At 37.9% G+C, this 21182-nt stretch overlaps 1 protein-coding gene across 1 annotated transcript in view; it reads right to left on the bottom strand.

The window, feature by feature from the left end:
- Positions 1–21182, bottom strand: part of PIK3C2G (phosphatidylinositol-4-phosphate 3-kinase catalytic subunit type 2 gamma) — a 209635-nt gene that overhangs the window by 71619 nt on the left and 116834 nt on the right. The window contains exons 18-23 of the mRNA XM_075757739.1: positions 15855–16035; positions 14398–14505; positions 12031–12123; positions 9786–9915; positions 7497–7633; positions 4627–4796 (exon numbers count right to left, since the gene is read on the bottom strand). Of these exons, the coding sequence (XP_075613854.1) occupies positions 4627–4796; positions 7497–7633; positions 9786–9915; positions 12031–12123; positions 14398–14505; positions 15855–16035 (819 nt within the window). The remainder of the gene's footprint in view (positions 1–4626; positions 4797–7496; positions 7634–9785; positions 9916–12030; positions 12124–14397; positions 14506–15854; positions 16036–21182) is intronic.

Here is a 21182-nt window from a genome sequence, read left to right as displayed (position 1 = left end):
ACTTGAGCTTTTAGTGTTTAATTCGGGGCAATTAGAGACATCTGACTTTCAGAAGTGATGGACTTGCCTCATAACTTCAAGTCCCCTTAGTCACCTTGGAGGTGACATTGTTTCACCTTTAGGTCTTTATGCATATTTCATCTTTCAGCCTTTATGCATAGACTAATGTGTGTATGACTATCTTCAAACATCTGTATAATCTTATTAAGATCATTGGGGCTACCAAGGTGCTTTAAGTCATGAAATTAAATCTTTCCAGGATTTCAGTCAGATATTTTTTGAGGGTGGAATACAGGAAGTGCCGAAAGTGGTGGCAAAGGAGTTACCAGTTCACATAAACTAATAACTCCAGATCGATCATGACAGAAAAATAAATTTAAACTGCAGAAAATGAATTAATAAGTAGGCATACTAAAAATTCCTAATGAAACTTTTCAGCAGGTAATAGAGGTTAGTCCAAGTCTTCACGCACAAATTTAGGAAATGGAAAGTAATTATACTTTAAGTTTTTACTTTCAAGTTTTAGACTCTTCCTTTGATGAGTACTCTAAATAAAAGTTAAAATAGGCAAAAAGAAAAAAGTAAAATATGAAATTCTCTAATTCCTATCTTCCTTCTTCCCCACTTGTTCCTATTTTTAGGAAAAAGATGGAACACATATAGATGCAATGTAGTCAAAGAATGTAGATACAACTTATTTTTCCCTGACAGCATGCCAACTTTTCTGTTTTAGAAAGAAATACCTGAAAAGAATGTTTTTTCTTCCAAATAAACACTTCCAGTGAGACAGTAACACTCATTTTAGGTTATTAACACTAAAAATGAAATGTGTTACTTTTAAAATAAAAAGAAACACTTCTACTTTTCTACATGCTCAGACTTTCTTAAGTGCTTTTCAGAATAGGAAAACACTGACAAAGAAAGTAAGTGTGGGAAAGATAATTTTCCCATATTTTTGAAACTTCCTTAAAAAAAATGGAATTTCCCAATGGAATAGTTAGGCTGCCTCTTGTAATTAACGTTGTAGAACAAAACCAGCCTAGCAGATTTAACTTCTGGGAATATCACGCCAAGACACAGGATTAGTTTGGCAAAGAGACAAGAGGGTCTCTGTGATTCAGCTCAGGGAAGAGAAAGGCCAGTGAATGTTGTAAATAATCAGGATGACTGGATATTAAAAAAAAAAAAAAAAACAAAACCCAGAAAAAAAAAAGAATGGACACCTAGATTTTCAAAAGGTGAATAGACAGAGTGCCACGAGCTGGACTACTCCATATTTTGCCATCAGATTTCAGACTACACATCATTGACTGAAAAAATATAAACAACGGTGCTGGAAGTGACTGCTAGTGGAGAGGATGAGACTGCTGAAGTTAGGATTAGTTCAGTTAGCACAGGATTTAAATAAATTTCTTACTGCTTAATTCACCAAAGAATAAAAGTTCAAAAGGAACTGGTCAGAACTGAAAAGAAGAAAACAAAAGCAAAGAAAGCATGGCAGGTACAACCATGAGCCAGACACCTTTTTCTGTACCATTTGATGACCTATTCTGCATGATTACCTGGATAATATTACACCTATTTCAGTCAGAGTAGGTCTAATATGATTGCCACAGAATACTCAGTAGATAAAGAATATGACCTGCAGAATTTACTGCTTTAGGGGACTGTAGGCTCATATGTGGTGGCTGGATTAGAGAATGAAAGAAGGAGTATTTTATCACCACTATCAAAATGTGTCATCTGCTATGATTTTAAAAATAAATAAATTAATAAATAAAGATAACGAAATCTCCTGGTTTGGTAGAAAAGTGGGATTTTGGGAATAATTCTTCTGCCAAGCTCTGTTATTATGCTATTGGTCAGATACTTCATATGTCTGTCTCCAACACTTTTGAAACATTAGTTCCTAGACCCAAGTAAAGACAGGTTATTAGCACTATTTAACATATTTGCTGCACTGTGAAGGTACATGGAACTGGAAAAGACAGAAAGTTCCTGATTCCTCTTCCCTCTGAAATCAATAAGAGCTGACCTACTGATTTGTGCCTTGGACTCAAACTGAGCAGATTTATTGGACATCATTTAAAGATGAGGACAGGAAGTAGAAAAGTTAACTAATCCGTTGTTGGGGTGTTATACAATCATGAATGCAAAAGTGAGTGTGACTGCATGAAATCATATCAGCTTCAAAGGGTTCTCTGAAGACTCATATTGGATTTGATTGAAAGAACTGCAGCCCATGCATGACAGCACGTGATTCTTAAAGCTGACATGTATGCCTTTCCCTTTATTTACATCAGAAGGAATGCTCCATATACAGAACCCTGGAGAGGATCTATGCCCGTGAAGCTTTGTGAGGAATAAGAGTTTGTTAATGGCAAAAAGCACTCCCTGAGAACAGAAAATGGACAGTGGTGGCAAGCAAGTTATCTTCCTAAATTCTGAAAGGAATGACTATTTCAAACAGTTCAGTCAGGACTCCTTTCCTATAAGCCTTCATGCATTCACACAGATTTCATTTTACAATTTTAAAAAAAAAAAAAAGTTTGTTTGTGTGATGTGTGTAAAGACCAGTTGCATGTACAGGGATTTGTATATAATACTTCTCATTCTTTAAAGCCACTATAGAACTTCACAATATGTGTATAGCATCTACTGTACAAAACCCCAAGGGTCATCACTAATAATTCTAAAGATTTGAAAGCATTGTGCTGCTGTTTTATCAATATTATTTTGGTATATGATATTGTTGGGAGTGCAAAAAACTTAAATAAAAATCTAGTAAGAACTCAAATAAAAATCTAATATAAAGAGCTGTTAAAGGAACCAGAGGCTAAACCTATTTCAGGACTTGCCTTGTGGGAATGAGTAGATACAAATAGCACTGAGGGTTTCAAATTTTGAGAGCGCCTGAAATTTAAGGATGTAGAAATGTGATATCCCTGTGTTACAAATAATACATTACACTTCATGAAGGTGTGTACAACTCATGAGAACTATAGTCATTAATATTGTATCTGCTCAGTTGCCTGTAGGTACGAGGAAGACAACCATTGATTGTCCCATGGTGTTCACAACCCACTGTTAAATGTGAGTCTAGTTTTACGAAGGAACCATGAGGGCACTCCACGAATGGAAGTCCTGAAATGTATTATTTTATTTTATAGGTCAAAAGTAATACACTGCATGAAGAAACAGGAAAAAATGGTTGCTGTTTGTGGAAGTGACTATATTTTACGTCATTTCCATAGACTTAATAAGTAAGTGTAGTATGAGTGAGTTGTAAAACAGTAAAACGGTAAAATTAATATCTATTTTTATTATTGCTATTACATGATGTCAGTTCAAATTTGGTTGTTGTATCCCCTCCCCTACATTTGCTTCATCCTGTCACTCACTCAAACTAGGTAATTCTTTGCTCATGTAATATTACTGCTCAAGGAAATGCCTGTTAGGCTCCAAAAGGAGGTTTGCTGGAGTGAGGGATGCAGCACTTGACAGAGTGTGCATGAGTATCTTTTTTTATTATTCTGTTCTGCTTTATTCTTTCCACAGCAAATAAGTAGGATTAAGGGAGCATATCTTGAATGATTGATGATAATTCTGAGCACTGCAACTAAATCTTTTGACTGCCTGGCTTAGAAGTACTTATTAGCCCCATCAGCTTCCAATCAATACTCCCACGCTGTCATTTCTGTCTAACACACTGAGATAGTGTAGAATAGTCAAAGGCCAGCTTAAAAAAAAAAAAGGAAAAAAGAAAAAAGAAAAAAAGAACAATTGGCTCAAACTTAATTCTAGGACTAGTTCTTGAAATTATTAGGAAACATGGAGGAAAGACATATCCCCCCACCCCGCTCATCTTGTCAGTATTAGGGATCATTTATTTATTCTCTACTCTGCTATAACAGCTTCTTTGTGTTTTGCACATAGTGGCATTATCCTACCTATTTTTATTCCATCCCAATTCATTCCTCCATAGTATGTTCTCACTAAGAACTAGAATGCATGATCACACTATTTTATTTATCTTTATCATGGGATAATTTCATCACAGATAGATACAAACACAGAAAAATCACAGTCTTGATAAGGTAAAACAAGGAGCTCAGTGTGGTTAGATGTAAACCTTCAAAAGATAATGACAAAGTATGCAATTTTACCCACAGAGGCATAATGTCTATTTGGAAAAGCTGGTTTCTTCTCTGTGTATGGGAAGAAAGTGGTCAGTTAGATACATCTATAGTTTTGGATCAATTATAAGAACACTCTTCTGTTAGGAAAAAAAAAAACAATGGACATCAGAATTCTTTTGGCATAGGCCAGTCTCCTATTCTGGTCACTACTGAACTGCATCATTCAAATCTCTGACAAAACAAGAATTTACACTTTTTTTTTTTTTTAGACTGAAAGGGGATGTCCAACATCTCAATTTAATTCCTTTTCCAGTCGTTCCTATATTTTTAGAGGTTTTGTGAACAACAAAAAGATGTTGTTCTTGAAAATTCAGAAACAACAACAAAGCATGATCTCCTTTGTATATTTTCCATGGGTATTGATAAGGCTGTGAAGTTTCAGAACATTGCTTTAAAGTTTACTATGGGCATTACTATAGATACTAACCTTCTTATGCTTCCAAATGTCTGTGCGTGACCTAAAAATCTTCCAAAATCTATATGGAACATGTGTCCAGTATTTGTCAGCATTATGTTGTCACTGTGTCGATCACAGACTCCCAGAATGAAGGTAACAACACACCAGCCAGCGCAGGAGTAAAAGAAATTTCTTATTGCCTAGTTAGTAAAACAAAAGCACTTATTGGAAATTGCATATTTACAGAGATGTATATGTAGAGAGATGTATTTGTTTGTGATGCTAACAAGAAAACCAAAAATTATAGTTCTACAAATGATACACATGTTGCTAAAATTTTAATGGACAAGTGTTCGTAGGAGTGCTACTCAAACAAGTAATACACAAATTTCAAAGTCAGAATGCAAGAACAATTTTATGCATGAGGTTTTCACCTTGTGTTTTACAGATACTTAGAATTCTATGGAAAACTTCTAAGATGAAACGTACCTAAGAAAGCAAGCTTCTTGGCAGAAAGCTGACATTTTCTGTTCAATAGCCTGCATTTATATTGTAAAAACAATTGTTTGAAAATACACAAATTTAACCATTTGCTTTGTATAGAAAGCACGCTATTTTACACCCACTGTTTCATATCTACATAGCTCTTTTTTCTCAAATCCTAATTAATCAACTCTCACAATATTCCAGCCCAAAGAATTTAACCCTATTTTACAGAAATGAACTGAAACAAAGAAAGGCTAAATCCTTTTCTGCTCATAGCATCTGCAAATCTGAATAGACTATGGGATCAAACCTAGTGTCATGCAGAGAGACCCAAGAGGGTGATTAAACCAAAAACCAGTCTAGCAGTCATGTTTAATATAACCTACTCCTCTGATGCTCTTTTACATGGTGGAGATGTGTACTTTCATGGTTAGTCTGTTTTGTGTAAGTAGACTGGTTCATTCAGAACTATCTCATGAATTTCTTTACAGTATTATGTTGTGGCATTGCTCTTTGCCAAAAATGTGCCCATGGCAGATGTAGGAAAATGTACAAGCTAATAATCTGCTCACCAGACACTCATAGGTGGATTCCAAGTTGTCTGCTAACGTCAGTGGGAAGTATTTAACTGTGCCTTCTCCGAGTACAAGAATCTATCCGATCTCTATCACAACACACATATTCCGTGTCCTCTCTCAGGGGACAGTTATTCCCGATTCAAATGTTGATTACTTTTCTACCCCAAAGCATGAGGAACAGCTTTTGGGTTTTTTAAATCTTACCTACTACAGTTTAAGTACTGAAAAGGCAGTTCTTACTCAGAAAGTCTTAATCTCCCATGAATCTCAATCACAATGTGATTCATTTATATAGAAACCTAAACAATCCTAATCTGTGATCTTTATGGTTTTGGACAAAACCTACATTAGTCAAGATAAATTGTGATTTGGGCATTGAGGATTTGCCTGTAGATGCGGGGTGCCACCTGCAATGGCTGATACGGATGACAGCACTGTGGAAGACAGGCCACAGCTCGAGTTGGCTCAATTTTATGTCTAACTGTACTACTTCTCCACTTCGATGACCTTGGATAAAACATGTAAGCTTTCTGTGATTTTGTTCACCCAACTGTAAAATGAGGTTATTAAAGCTTATTCTGCATGAGTTTTTTTGAGCATCTTAGAAACAGTATTGTATGAGTAAAACATTATTAAGGAGTAAAGAGAAAGGTTCATTCACCAGTGAGTGCAAGGTGAATGTAGAGCAGTAATTTTCTGCACATCCTATGCAATCAGATCTGGCTGTATTTTCTGCGTTTAAAAAATGGAAAGAAAATGGGTAGAAATTGGTTTTAGAATATTCCATGGCACTTTTTACAAACAGCAGCAGCAAGAAATCAGGTTTTCAATCAATAACTAATAGTATCTCACTTTTCAGTTGAAATGTTGGCTGCACTTCTACCGTAACACTGTAAACGTAAACATACAAACTTGTAAAAAAATTCTATACGGATTGTTCCTGTTTAATTGAATCAAGATGTTACACTAGGAATTTCAAGTGCTTTTATTGAAAATGTGGATGAACAACCGTCTATGGTATAGTTACAAGATTACTAAAGTTTATCAAACACATATATGCTACACATCTACTAATAAACTGTTACAAGAGCACTTCATTAATTTCATTTTCAGAATGGTAAACACTCAAAGGTCCCCTTTAAATTTATAATTTTGGCTACTAATCTACTGTGGGCATGGAGTAGAGTTCTAAAAACTGTTTCAGCAACACAAACATTAAAAGGTTTTTCATGGGCCTCAGAATGTGTTCAGACAACAAAGAATGAATAAGAAGAGTTCCTGGGGAAACTTTTGCTTCTATAAATAAAATTTGCAAATTTTTAGCTCGTGCATAATGTCTAGTTTCATAAAATCAGATGCACTACATGGGATCCCACAATGTAGTATAAAAAGCATGATCTTATGTATCATATGACTAGGTAGTTTTGATAAAACAGCTTTCTAAAACTGTGGGTATTGACATGGCCATTTCCAAATACAGGAAATACACTGAGACTTTGCATGGTTTACATAAAATAAAGTATTTAGAGAGTTGACCTAAAAATAAATGTTTTTGAGTTCAATACTTAATTTCTACTGCAGCTTCTCTTCAATTTACTACTAAATTTCAAAACATCTCTGTGACACATTTTTATAGAAAATGTATTACAATGCACCTGATCCAGAGCAGTATCTCCTTAGAAAGAGAATGGCATTTAAGTCAATTCCCTGGCTTCTATGCATGTGACTTGTTTGTCTTGTGTCTGAGTCATTTGTTTTTGCTACTTATTGCCATTTGGTTTCTTTTTTCCCCATGGTAAAACATGAAATGTATAATAAGCTTCATTATGATGTTACCTCTTGGTAACTTGATTCCAGAGGATGGTGATGACGGAACCATTTTTTAATTGTGTTTTCTTTCAATGGTCCTATCAGACCAGACTCCCTGTGGATCTTCGCTAGTGTGGTAGCATCTGGCACCATCTGTACCAATCCTAATCAGATAGAAAAGAGTTCACATGAAAAACCTTCAACTTTAAAAAGATATGAAGACCACCAATGCACATGGCCTGTTGTTGGGTCATTCCATGCAGAGAAAATACATGCTTGAAAGCTTATAAAATAATGAATGCAATAGAAAAACATAGATCAAGATTTTTTTCCCTCTTTCTCTTTAGACACAAAAAACTAAGAATGCTTAGTAAAAAGTGGCAGTTCTGCAAATGAGAAATAAAACCAGCAATAACAATATTGTGGAAATAACTGCCTCAAGGTACCAACAAAGCCAACAATTTAACAAGATTTAAAGTGGGTAGAATATGTGCACAAACAACAGGAATCTATAAAAAATAGGATCAGATATTTATTATTAAATATAAAGTTATTTCATAGGTGTTTATTGTCAAGAATGCTACACAAATTTTTCTGCAGTATGTGATGCTGATCACAGCTGGGAGAAAGGATACTAGATAGTGCAGAAATTAGTCTGATCTGAGATGACATAAACTGGGACTTTGAAGTGCAGAGAGAAGCCAAGCATTTTGCAATGCTTCACTTGAATCCTCTGCCTCTACTGCACGCACTTAATTCCTTTTTTGGAACTGAGACGTAGGTTGCCAGCTTTCTCTCCCTGTGTGTAGTCCCCTGGCACATCATCCCACAACTCTGCATTACAGGAAGGGCTTTCTCTAACAATTTCAGTTGGTGACAGGCTCCTCTACTATACCATGCCTGGAAAGTGGTATCCTACCAGTGCTTTATCTGCTTTTCACGTTTCTATGAAAAGTGATTTCCATGTTCCCATGACTATGAAATGATCATCTCCTATGTCCCTTGTGTAGAAAAGGTGGCCCATGGAGCAAGTTGTTAGCCTAGGACTTGGAAGGCCTGGGTGCAGAAGACTACATTAGTACATGTCCTGTACGGCCACAGGCATGTCACTTGGTCCTTTTATCCTTAATCATTAACTGTAAATCAATGATATTAACATTTCTGTAGCTCATAAGGAAAGACTTTCTGTGGAAAATCTGACAGACACTGAGAGATTTTCCGCTGCTACGGTGCTGAAAGGAAGAGACTGTCAGGCAGAGAATATTATTTTCGGACAATCCCTGTATCTTTCTTGTCAAAAATGATACTGAGTGTTAGTATATATGAGAGACTAAAGTGTTCATATAATGAGAGACTAAAATACCATGTTCAGAAATAATATTCTTGTATTATTTGCTTTTGAAGCAGAAGCCTTCAAGCTTTGACTCACATCTCTACAAAGAAGGGAGGAAAACAAGGGACGAGTCTTTTTCAGGTCACCTTAACGACCCTCCATGTGCGTGAACTCATCTATACTTTCTCCTAGATCCTTCAGATCATTCATCCTCTCTCATTTTCTCTTTGTGGCTCAGAAAGCAATGAATTTTTTGGTTGGGGTCGTTTGAGGTTTTTTTGTAGTTTTTGTACCAGCAGGTAATCTGGATACATCAGTCTTCTATTTGCGCAAGGATTATTTTCAGTAAAAGATTTGAAGAGTCAGTAAAAAATAGTAAGCTTATTGCTGTCAGTAAATTTCTTTACCGGGCAATTGGTATCCTTGCTATTGCTCTGCTATAACAACTCTAAAAGAGAGAAATAAAGCTTTCAGATGAGTCAGGCCTGCCCTAAGTAGCATAAATTGCAAGAGCAATATTTCAAAATCAACACAGTAAAGCTGTCATAACTTGTCTACAGATACTTTCCGTAGCCACACGCATCTAGGTAAATTTAAGCATCTATGCAGGATCACGCTGGATTAAAACTTAAGTAGCCGCAAAAGCCCTCTTTTTGATGTATGAAGTTACTTTTAAGAATCCGGTGCAAGCTGATGGTGGTGTAGCTTTTGGAAAATTCTAGCCTAGGTTGCTACAAAATTCAATGACTTTGGTTGTACTTCTTCTGGAGAGGCAGAATGAATAAATAAAATGAACATTCACGAGTAGGCAAGTATGCAATTTAGGGCCTGAGTAACTGAAATTCTGAGCATTTTTTTTTTCTTTAATGGGGAAATAAATAAGACACCCATGAAAATAAAAGTTGAAGAGAGGATTTTTGTCTACTGTTGTTTATATGAGATATGAATAATGTAATACAGGTAATTTATAATCTAAAACTGACCTTGGCTTTTTCCTGTAGATAAACACCTATAAATGATCATTTGCATATCCAGTCCCTCTTGGAGCCAAATGCTGTCCATCACTCGAATAATTTGCAGAACCAGCATATCTTGACGTAGATCATCGCCTATCTGTGAAAATTGCATAAGAAATCCAAGTTACTCCTTCGGTACCAGATAAAAATAACTAAGAGGACAGAGTAAATGGCACACCTAGGCAGAAACAGTTTTGGCAGCCACAGAGATGGTAACAAATGCTTCCTGATTAACTGCAACCTTTCTGCTTATTATTCCTTTGTAATTATTAGAGTTTGAAAATTTAATCCGGAGGTAGGATCCTAATTTAGTTACATTTTAAAGTCTACTTAATGCTAGATCCCTTTTCACAAATGACAGCGTTTGTCTAATGTTAAGCTTCATGACTTGGTATTTGTAGCAGGCTGAAGGGGAATTTTATCATGAATTTATATTTTATCCATGACATGATTCATATTCAGTTTCAAACAGTGATGCAGTGTTGACTGCTCTCCCCATGGAGTCGGTCAAACAACAATGTTAGTGAAACGGGGCTTTAATTGTAGCCACAAGAGGTAAGGAAGAGATTATCTTCAACCATGGCTGAGTAAATGACCTGTGAAAACAAAAGCCCTGCTTTTTTTTTGTTTCCTCCTCCCCATCCCATATAAAATACACGTGACTTTTACTGGCATTTTTAAGTGCTTTGTTATTTGATTACATTCTTTTTATATAAGTGTTCCAATCTACAGATATTTAATGCTATGAAATGAGTACTTGAGGGGACATAAACTATTCTTTAAAAAAAATAAATCAAAATCTATTTTTCTTTCATTTAAAGGTAATCTTAACTCCAATTAATTCTTCTTAGTACCTAAACCTGAGAAAAATTTTATTCTCTCCACTTACCTTCCCTCCTTCGCTCACACGTAGAGTCAGTAGATAATTCAGTACAATACCAGTGCTTATCACTTTGTGTATGCATTACCCGTCAGGAACAAATAACAGAACTATAGTACAAGTAAAAGATACTTTAACATAATGGTTTGCTGACAGCAGAAGGTGATGTCAGCTATAATATTTCTATGATGCTGGACGCTTGTTTGTTGAATGTTCCTGGGCAAAGAAAATACTGTCTAGGTAAAACAAGTACAAATGTTTAAATGCCCCATGAGCAGGCATTTGCTCAAGTAAGTAGGAACCTGTCTATTTAACACCTATTCTCAGATGAAATAGTGTAAGAACCAGCTTTCTAAATGTTCAGAAAAACTTAACATTGCTAGTCTTCCCCTAACATGTCTGGAAAACATACTTCTATTCCTGAGAATCACAGCTGCTCTAAAGGTCAATGTAATTCAAGATGATGTAGAAATATTTTTTTCTTTTTTTTTTTAATTTATTTTTACCAATTTTTAGCCTTCTGGTTTGGCACATGATACTGCAAAAGACCTAGGAATAACATCTTTGCCACACTGACCATTTTGTATCCATCAGCCATTTTATGATCTTCAGTATTCTTCTCTAAAAACAGTACCCACTGTTATGGAAGACCTTTGCTCTTTTGAAAGAGAGGTAACTTTAGATTGTATGTATGGTCTTTTGTGGATGGACTCAGCTCCTGAGGATGGGCTTCAGGATGGACTGTCCTGAACTCTGAAGCTTTTCTAGGTGACAACTGGAAAATAAACTGGAGTTTATCTTCAGAGTCAGTTCCTGCAAGTAACTCCAACGAGACAGAGCTCCTCTGCTGTCCCCTCCACCTCCCTCTTCCTCAGCCCATTCCCCCACACCGGCTGACAAGGCAGAGTTAGTTCTGTGGAGCAAATGCAGTCTCTAACACTCCAGGATTTTGATTTATTAGAGACATATGGACAAGGCTACTGGATTCAGTCATTCTGAACTATCTCTTCTCTGAGACTTGCCCTCTGACTTCAGTGAGGTAAATTAGGTTTTGAATATAAACTTCACATTTTAGCCTGGTTGTCTCCACTAAGGAAAAAAAAAAAAAAATTGCAGGAATTTGTTTGATTCTCCACCGATCAAAAAGTTGATACTTCAGTGCACTGCCTCAGCATATTCCATTAAAAGTTCTAATGTCAAAAATAATTGGGAAAAGTGAACAGCAGAGCCAAATCACACATTCTCAGGCTCAAAGTTTAAAACATAAATTAGGTGAATTTCAAAACAACATTTGCCATACAAAAGGATTTGAGGATTAGAGGAAGAACATACCTTAAAAATAACATTGATGTTTCCACTTGGAGCATTTGCGTTGATGAAGGAGATTTTTAATGGAAAAGCATTGGATGTAAAATATGAACATGACTTCAGGGGAAAAAAAAGATGAGAGAGAACAACCATGTCATATATACAATACATCAAGTTAATACAATACCTCCAAAAAAGGTACCATCTCTAAATACTGCTCAGTAGCACTGATAATAAAAATAAATAATTCTTGGTATTAGTGACTGTTTAATTAGGTCAGGAAAATTAGAAATTCTTTTTCCCCTGATTTGTTTCACTCAATAATCAGATTATACGAATGGATAATATTTTCCATACTAATTGTTTTTCATTTTCACCCAGGCCTATTAATGATAAAGTTTGGCTGGGACTGAGTGGACAAAGTATATAAGACTGATCTAATGAGAATCTGTAAAGCATGGAAAAGCTTTTGTGGGGGGAAAAAAAAAAGCCCAATCATACAGTCTTTATGGAAGCAAAGAACATGCTAATTTCTTTCGTGACCTCACTCTGGCTGAGGACACAGGAAATACTGAAAATCACAATCCATTTTATGTGGAATTTATCTTAATTAAACATAAATTCTGACTTCTCATGCCCTACAGCTCCCTCCACCTGAAGACCTCAAAGGGCTTCAAAAACCATTAATGAGCCAAGCACTGCAAATCCTGGGTGAGTTAGGAAGATAATATTATCATCATTAAAAAAAGGAGGGGGGAAAAAAACCCACCGAAAAAACAACCAAAGACAATGGTAAATTAATGGCCTGGTTTCTAGAAATAATGAGCACCCCCACAGGAGCTACTGCTGTCCTTACTGGGTGGAGTGCAATGGTGGCTAATTTGAACAAAACCACTACTAGACACAGCTGTCTCTTGCTTTTCATCTAAACATCTCAAAGCATGGTACAAGCACGCAAATATTCTCTTAGCCACATCATACCTCTGCGATGTGCAATAGCTATTATTGATGATGAAATCCTGACCCCCTATGGAATTTTGCCAACTGAAATGTCTCAATAAGTGCTTGAAAGGTTATTGTGAGATAATGCATTACTGATAGAGCGGGGAGCAGTGCTTGCTACTAGTAAAATCAATAGATGATACCAAAATTAATTAAATTTGGGTAATTATAAGCACTTTAAAACGTTAATTTGCGTGATTATACTGACATACAGTTCAATCAAGAAGCTCCATATATTTATAGCAAGATAATGGCCTATAATGATGTAAGAAAAATGAAACAACACAAAAAACTCTTCAGATACTTATATTTAAACACTTTATATCTGCCCAGCCAAGCTGGTGCAGTATAAATAGTGTGACTGTATGGTGAGATACGTTCCCATTAGTCATTATTTCCAGAAAGCCTGAAAGCAGTGAGAAGCAGCAGGCTTCAAATTCTTCTGACTTATATCATACACAATTGGCCCAAACCTGCGGGGTGCTGGAAGACCTCTGTTCTCAGCGAGATCAAGACTGAATAGCAATTACTTGGAGAATCACAGGTCAAAGGCAATTGAAGGGATCAGCACCTCTTAGAATCAGGTCCACTGTGGATAATGAGCCAGAGAACAAAAACAGAGCACAAATTGCTGTAATTAGACAGCTATAACTGGTAATATATATGGCTCTTCAGGTTTGTTTTCTCTTGCTGCTGGATACTTTTTCCTTCTTCAGAGCTGGAACAGCTTATTCCTGGCATAATATTCTTTATGAAAACACTTCTAAACAATGAATAACTGAGTCTTAGTACTGTGGTCAAAGTAAAGTCAAGTAACACTAAAGAGCATTGTTGTTTCCTTTATTTCTCAGTCATTTTCAATAGGGGTCACAAACATGGGTAAGTTACTGTGAATATTTAATATTTTAGCAATTCTCAGTCATGTGCCTCATCTCACCTTAGCAAAAAGAGAGCTAGCTCTAGACCTTTAGCTGCTCCCATTTGTGACAGGGGAGTCTTAGATGACAAAAAAACCTGCCACCAAGAGCTACCTGTGCAGGACGGTAACCAGAGCTCAGCTTCAGGGATGCCGGGTGCCCTTGCCAATCCCACCACCGCAGCAGAGCAGCTGAGGGGGGAGCAGGCTGCTCAGAGCGTGAAACCTCTGCTGCTGCGCAAAGTGAGACCCGCGTGCAACGCCCACCCCACCAGTCCCCTTCACCTCAACCCCAACAAAGGCCCCCAGTTTCAAGGGGATTAGGCTGAATGTCAGTTTACCAGATGACTCAAGCTTAATACCAGTAAGATTATTTGCCAATCAATGCTGCCATTCATTCACTCTCCCCCTTTATTCTTATTAAAAAAAAAAAAAAATTTACAAATGTAATCCATTGCACGAGCTGGACTTACGTCTGCCTCTATGCCTTGGACAACAAGTGCGGGATTCAGAGGAAGCCGACAAACCTTTACCTCCTGGAAGAACTGCTGAAGTGTGTTGAGTTCCACCTTTAATACCTCCTGCAACATGTGAATCATTATGGTAACATGAAAGAACATAACAGCAGCTTTTCAGTCATTTACTGTCTTTCTATGCTTTAAACAAGCAGTACAATTTCTGGAGATAGTAGCATCTATGTAACCTTGTAACAGCTAATGAGGTCACACTGAGGTGCAGTTATTAAAAATAAGAACTGTGATTTTACTCCACATTTACACTTTTACTGCCTAGATGCACTACCAGTTCACACTGTCACATAGGTCCAGATTCAGTACCCTTCATTAGGGGCTGATTAGCCTTGCATCTGCTCTGCTGCATCTCACGTGTTTTCCGCTTTGCTGGACAACTTCGCGATTTGTTGCTTGTTGCCTCAACACTGTGATCTCCCTCACCTAACTGTAGGTATGTTAACTGCAAGGTTTGGGAGTTTCTCAGTATCACAGTAACTGCAGCCTTGAGGTTAATCTCTAAAATCTGAATTATGCATCAGTAATGTATAATGTATCACTACTATTTCTTTTTCTTTACATGGATCTTTCTCTTTGCAAATATTTTGGTCTTTTTGCTTCCATGTTTGCTTTGCTGCTCTCTGTAGCAACACAGAGTTTTCTGCAAAATCCTTTGAAAATCTTTGAATCCTTAACAAGGCAGAAAGAATGCATAACTGTCATGATAACCAGCAGCGGCAGGTATATTTTTATTTGGCTTTCTGGTTTGTCTTGCTGAGATCTCAGCAAGAAACAGTTTTACACATCAGGTAAGTAACAACAGCTGTCTTGGAAAATTAACAGTTTTGAACTGGAAATGTACCTACGCAACAGAAAAGCCGCACCTGCTGGAGAAGACGACTGCAAGCCTTCCACTGCCAGGAATGCACCTCTGCAGATATGCCTACAGTATTAATTGCTAAATGCTGTATTTGAGATATTACGTACAGTCCACACTGGTTGGCTTTGCTAAGAAATGAGGGTGTTCAGTCTGTCAAGGACAACTCTTAGCAAAGTTTTCAAGAAACAATGCAGTTCTACAGCAGTCAAATATATTGGGATAAGGTGCTGAATGTGAGCGGTCCTTTCAGTAAAATGTTAACCAGCTTTGTTGCCATTGTTACTGACCACCGCCAAGTCTGGCTGAGAAACCATTGATGAGGGCATTTAAATGGCTTAAAAGATCTGATCTTGAGAGTAATAGTAATATGAGTTAAATATACATGTTTTACTTGTTTTCAGAGCAGCACAAAATTTTACAAATTTTAGTCAAATCTTGGGTTTATTTATGTAAAGGGCATTATAGGAAATAGGGGTCATCTTAGAAAAAATAAAATTACCTGAAGAAACCTAGATGGAAGGGGAGGTATTTTTTAACAAACCTTTCTTTTTGGGTCACTGGCAACTTTCACTTTTTTGGCAATGTCTTCCAGAATTCTGATAAGTTTCCCCTCCTTAGAAAGCTCATTGTTCAGGGTCTTTCCAGCACAGAATTGGAGAGCAGCCAGTAGTTTCTGATACCAGATTTTGAAATGAACTTCATTCTGTGCATTCTTCAACAGCCTGGAGGAAGGAGGGGGAAAAAAACATCTGTGTATCTAAAACTGATTTTTATTTTATGTCACCTCTAGCAGGAACAATAAATGCACTCCAGACTAATTTGTATTTGCAGACTTTGGGCAGCAGAGAATGAAAAAAAAATACTGTTTATTTGTTGGCAGTACTCAAGTCCCATTTGATAACTAATGAGATTCTGAGTGTGTTGAATCAATAAGAACCTGCCATTTCTTATTGTCATACATAGTGTGGTGCCTGTATTGCTTCTTATTTCTGCTAGAAAAGTTTAGAAAGTGAAAGTTGTATTTTTTTGAAGTCCAGTCTTAAATATATATCCCTAAACCTATTCTTTTTTTCTCCTGCCAATACACTTACAATCAACCACATCTTTCAGCTAGAAGGTGCATTTAAAGACCATTTTAGTCTCAGATGTATCAACAGTTCCAGAAATGTTCACTGTTTTAAGTTGAGGAGACATTTCTGAAATTGGCTATACTGCTAAAAAGAGTGAAATGAGCCCACTTTATTCCATTCTTTACCAGTAAGCGTTGGACTAGAGCACACACTCGGCTCTTAGTTCTACTAAAGTTTGTAAAAGCTTTGGAACTGGAGTTATTACCGACACAAGAGTCAGAAATAAAACCAAAAACATACTTCCCCCGTGTTCACCATGCAGTCTTCTCTAATCACACATTCAGTTGGGCCAAGAAAGCTGTGGAGTTTAGAGGTCTGTTTAGTTAATTGAATTGATTACTGGGAATTTTTCTCCCTATGTGGGTCAGAGGTTTTGTACACAGTTGATTTATTTTTATAAATGTAGATGGAATCACCAGCTTTATATTGCTACTAACATCCTGCCCATCACCTGCGACTTCCCTTTGCCTATAGGACTGATGAACTGCTCTTTGATTTTGTCCAAACTTTCCTCCCCACAACTTCATCCTTAAGAACATCTCAAACCTTTAATTCCTTATAAATGTCTGAATCTTAATGCAGTTTGCCTTACCTGATGAGGTTCCTCAAACCTAATAAATAATGGTAGTTTTCAGAGGACAAAAGTCAGTGAAACTGTTGACTTTTAAGGCACATCACATATCAATATCTCACATAACAAAAAGCCATAACGAGGTATCAAGCACTGATATTTAAGGGTAAAAAAATCATATTTCCTATAGACACTTCAACTCCCTCAAATCATATATAAGGCATTACAATATTGCAACTGCAGTCCATGCCTCTTTTGGTGATGAGGGATTCTTGTCACCTTTTATAAGGCAGTGATCCTTCTAGGTCGTCTTTTCCTACATAGTTCAATGCAGAATAATATCATCTACTGGTTTCTGAAAAGTCTTTCCAATTACACAAAACCTCTGAACATCTAAGGGGTTTTAAGTATTGAAAAATCTTAAAATAATGTGTGGTGTTTCTACCAGAAATGCCTAGACATGAAAAGGAAGAGATGTGAGAAGTTTATCATCAGTACTCTCTGGAGGAGATTGAAATGACATTTCTTTCTCTAGTCTAGTAAAAACAAATAATTACTTTTTGGATCGGAAAGAAATACAAATTGTCATTGCAGTGCCTGGTGGAAGGCAAACCCCAGCACATAGAGGCAGCTGTATTCTTATCCTGAACCCTCCACAAACTGAAGAAGGCTGAGACCACATGCATATATGGCGTTGGAGAAACTAATTCTTCCAGATTTCAAGCAGAGTAAGTCCAAGATTCCACAGGATGGGATTCATTTGCTTAAATGTAGATACCTCGTGCCATTTTAGCTACCCTAGGAAATCCTATTTGGTGTCCAGCTGATGCCTTGGAAGGGCACGTGTCACTCCCACGCAGATACCTCAGATGCCCTTTGCTGTGTAAAACAGCTAATGTTTAGGGTACTGAATCACACTCTGCAGTGCCCTTTTACCTCAGTTATACACAAACAAAGTGATTTAAATCAAAAACATTGTGCACTTCAACAGCAAGTCAGGAACAGGCTTGGTGATTATTTTTTAAACAAAAGCATTACTGGCACAGTCCAAACTGTCACACGGGCAGGAATTTTAGTCTACTGAAGCAGAGCACAGCTCAGTCTCCATCCAGCTAAACAGCTTGCGTTTCTCTTGGAGCACAGGCGGAATGAACTTGTTCACTTCTGCCCTGCAAAGACAAGTGCAAGCGCACCTAAGAAAAGATGATATTACTGTGATATCTATTTTGAACTGACCAGGTTATGTTGGTGCAGAATCTTCTGTCTGCCCTTAGGCTTGCATTGAAATCAGCTCCTGAGCATCTAAATTACATTAATTCACCTACTCCATTGTTAACAGTACATATTTAGGAAATTCAGAAAGGCTCCCCTCTCATGTTTGAAATGTCCCTTTAATCCTCTCAGATATACAGAACATTAAAACAACTTTTATTTCCCTAAAATGAAAGGCTTAGGATTTCACATTCAGGAAACAAATTAGCAAAAGCAAAATCTTTTCCTATTTTAAACAGAGCTACTCCTTCCATAAGGCTGATCAACTCTGAAGATCCATTTTTTGATTATTCTTATGGTTGAGCATTCACAGAAAATAAGCTTATATACATAGATGATACAAAGATTTCTTTGCGACGTAAGAAAGGATTACAGGCCAGATTCAGAAAGCTTATGCACAAGGCGTAGATGGGGACAGAGGATGGATAGTCTGAATCCTCTCACATGTGCTTCTTGAGCCCCATCCGTGGGGAAGGTTGAGGCGGTCATCATGATGTCACTGGTGAAATCCATTTCCACGCCAGCTGCAGCCCAGCACACGCTCCACGGTCTGAGCCCACATGACAGCTTTTGCCAGCGCGCGTGCTCGCTCAGCAGCCCTGTGAGGGGTGAGGGGCTCTGCACTCAAAATGTGTCTGGTGACCGCAGCACAGGCAGCACAACTTCCTTCTGCTGACCCACGGGGGTAGGCAGGCTTTTGAAAGCTTGAAGACCTTAATTTGCAAAATGATTTGGATTAACTGGGTCTGACTTTTATGTTCATTTTATAAAAGCAGTCCCAAAGAGGATACAAAGGACAGCTTCTAATGTGATGACTCATTGCAGGCTTTGCCGAAATGTTTATTCAACAACTGAACAAATATGCAGTTGTAATTCTGTCTTCCCAGTTTCCTGGCCCACACATCTTTGCTCTGCTGTTGTGAGAACTCAGCAGAGAGAGGAAAGTCTGCAACTTCTGAGGTTGCAGGATGGAGAAATGCTCAAGACGCTAATGAAATTTTCATGTTAGGACAGGATGCCTAGCTCTGATAGAGGAAGACAAAATTGGAATGCTTTAAAACTCAAGGCTGCCAGTAAGGAAATATGTGACTTTTTTTTTCTCTGACAATTTTCACAGGGTTCTGCAAGACAGAACTCAATATAAAAGCCTGGCTTTATGCCAGGCCTATACAGAGGATCTGGCTCCTAACAACAGGGAGACTTCCTTGCTCTTCAGGGTTCTCCGATTTGGGACAAACACCTTCATTCGCAGCAAGGCCAGGGTCATTCAGATACACTGTCCCAAGGTCACTTTCTGGGAAATAGCACAATGGGGCTGGAAACAGAAGGATGCTGACCTGAAATTTAGTAAAGCAGCAAACCAGACTGCTCCTGCTTAGCATCAGTCAGAGGGTCCAAGTCAGGTCCCGGGGTGCCCTGAAAGAGCCCCCAACTTCCTTCTGCAAGCAGCTGCTTCTCTCTCTTTCTGCATGCACCTGCTCCATGCCTGCAAGGTGACTCCAACCCCATTTTCTGGCACTCGCAGCTGCAGAAGCCTGTGTATGTTTTTTCCAGGTACAGAAACACAAGTGTGCAGGAGAGATTTTTGCCACAAGGCAGAAGGGAAGGTGGGGTTGAATCAGGATGAGTTGGCTGCTGCGTCAGAGAAGGAGAAACAGACCTAAAACCAGCAGCTATGGAGAAAAGGGAAATTAAAAAAAAAAAAAAAAAAAAAAAAAGATGAAGGGGAAAAAAAGGAAGGAATGAGATTGGATGGATCTTGGTACCAAAACAAGTGAGCTGGCCTCATTCTCTCCTTCTGCGGTGTGGGGAGAGAGGGAAGCTGGTGCTCTAAAGATCTTGCAGCAGAGCAGAGTCTGCTCTCTGAGTTGGATTTGGCAGACAAGTGAAAGAGTGATGCTGCTCAGACAACTCTGCTGCTTGAACATCTGTTCCTTGTCTCCTTCAGAAAAGGAAGCAGGGTGAACCAGAGAGTAATGCTTGACAGGACAGATTAGCTTGCAGGTAGCCTGTTAAACCACACTGCAGCAAAAGAAACCCAAGAAAAAGCCAGGATCTCTAGTATCTTATTGCAGGTTTTAGCCCCTACGTGCTATGAAGGAGAGAGGTACAGTTTGACTGGGTTATTTACATGTGGTGTCAAAGTCAGAGCAGTGATCCTGGCTAATATGTTTCCAAGGGATGTCTGGTATTTATTACGCAAAAGCTGTGCCTACCAGCACACAGACTGCGTACTCTGCTTAAGGTGTTTTGAATTCAGAGAATTCACCACGAAAATGAGGTGCCTCAGGGTTTTAAGGTGAATGCTGAGGCCCTTACGGTTGTTGGTCAATCATTGGTAAACTTGACCAAGGAAGTCAATATGCTTTGTTCTGAAGGTATATTTTATGCTTATTTTCTGTTTCACTAAGCTGAAGGCGGGACAAGTCACAGAAGAGAACATTAGTACAAGACTGTTGCTCATTATAGCAGTAATTGTTTTAAAATGATTCTCCAGTCCTTCATATCAAAGATTAGCACACGAACAGACTTCTCTACCACTGCACAGCTTCCATGTCTAAGGTTGCCATCCATCTTGATATTCACTAGACATCTTGTAACAGTCCTAACCTGTCCTTTGTGGGTTTTTTGTGCCATGGAGCTATAGCACACACCTGGAGCATACGACGGATTTAATTTTTGACTCCTTGAAGAAAACATTTTATTGTTTGTGTTCTTAAACAGGAGAGAAAGTAAAAGGTGGTTTGCCAGTGGGGTTGTGTTTGGGGTCTGCAGATTCTTAAATCCCACTGCAAGTTACTTGCAGACATAAGGATGAGAGAGATGAAAAAAATATGCAGCTGAAGGTTAGTACGTCCGTCTAGCCTGCGATGGGGCATGAGGATGAGTGGGCAAC

Source organism: Balearica regulorum, chromosome 1 (assembly GCF_011004875.1).
Source record: "Balearica regulorum gibbericeps isolate bBalReg1 chromosome 1, bBalReg1.pri, whole genome shotgun sequence".
Lineage (NCBI taxonomy): Eukaryota > Metazoa > Chordata > Aves > Gruiformes > Gruidae > Balearica > Balearica regulorum.
The sequence above is the reverse complement of the archived record's forward strand: the minus strand, read 5'-3'. Positions and strand labels throughout refer to the sequence as shown.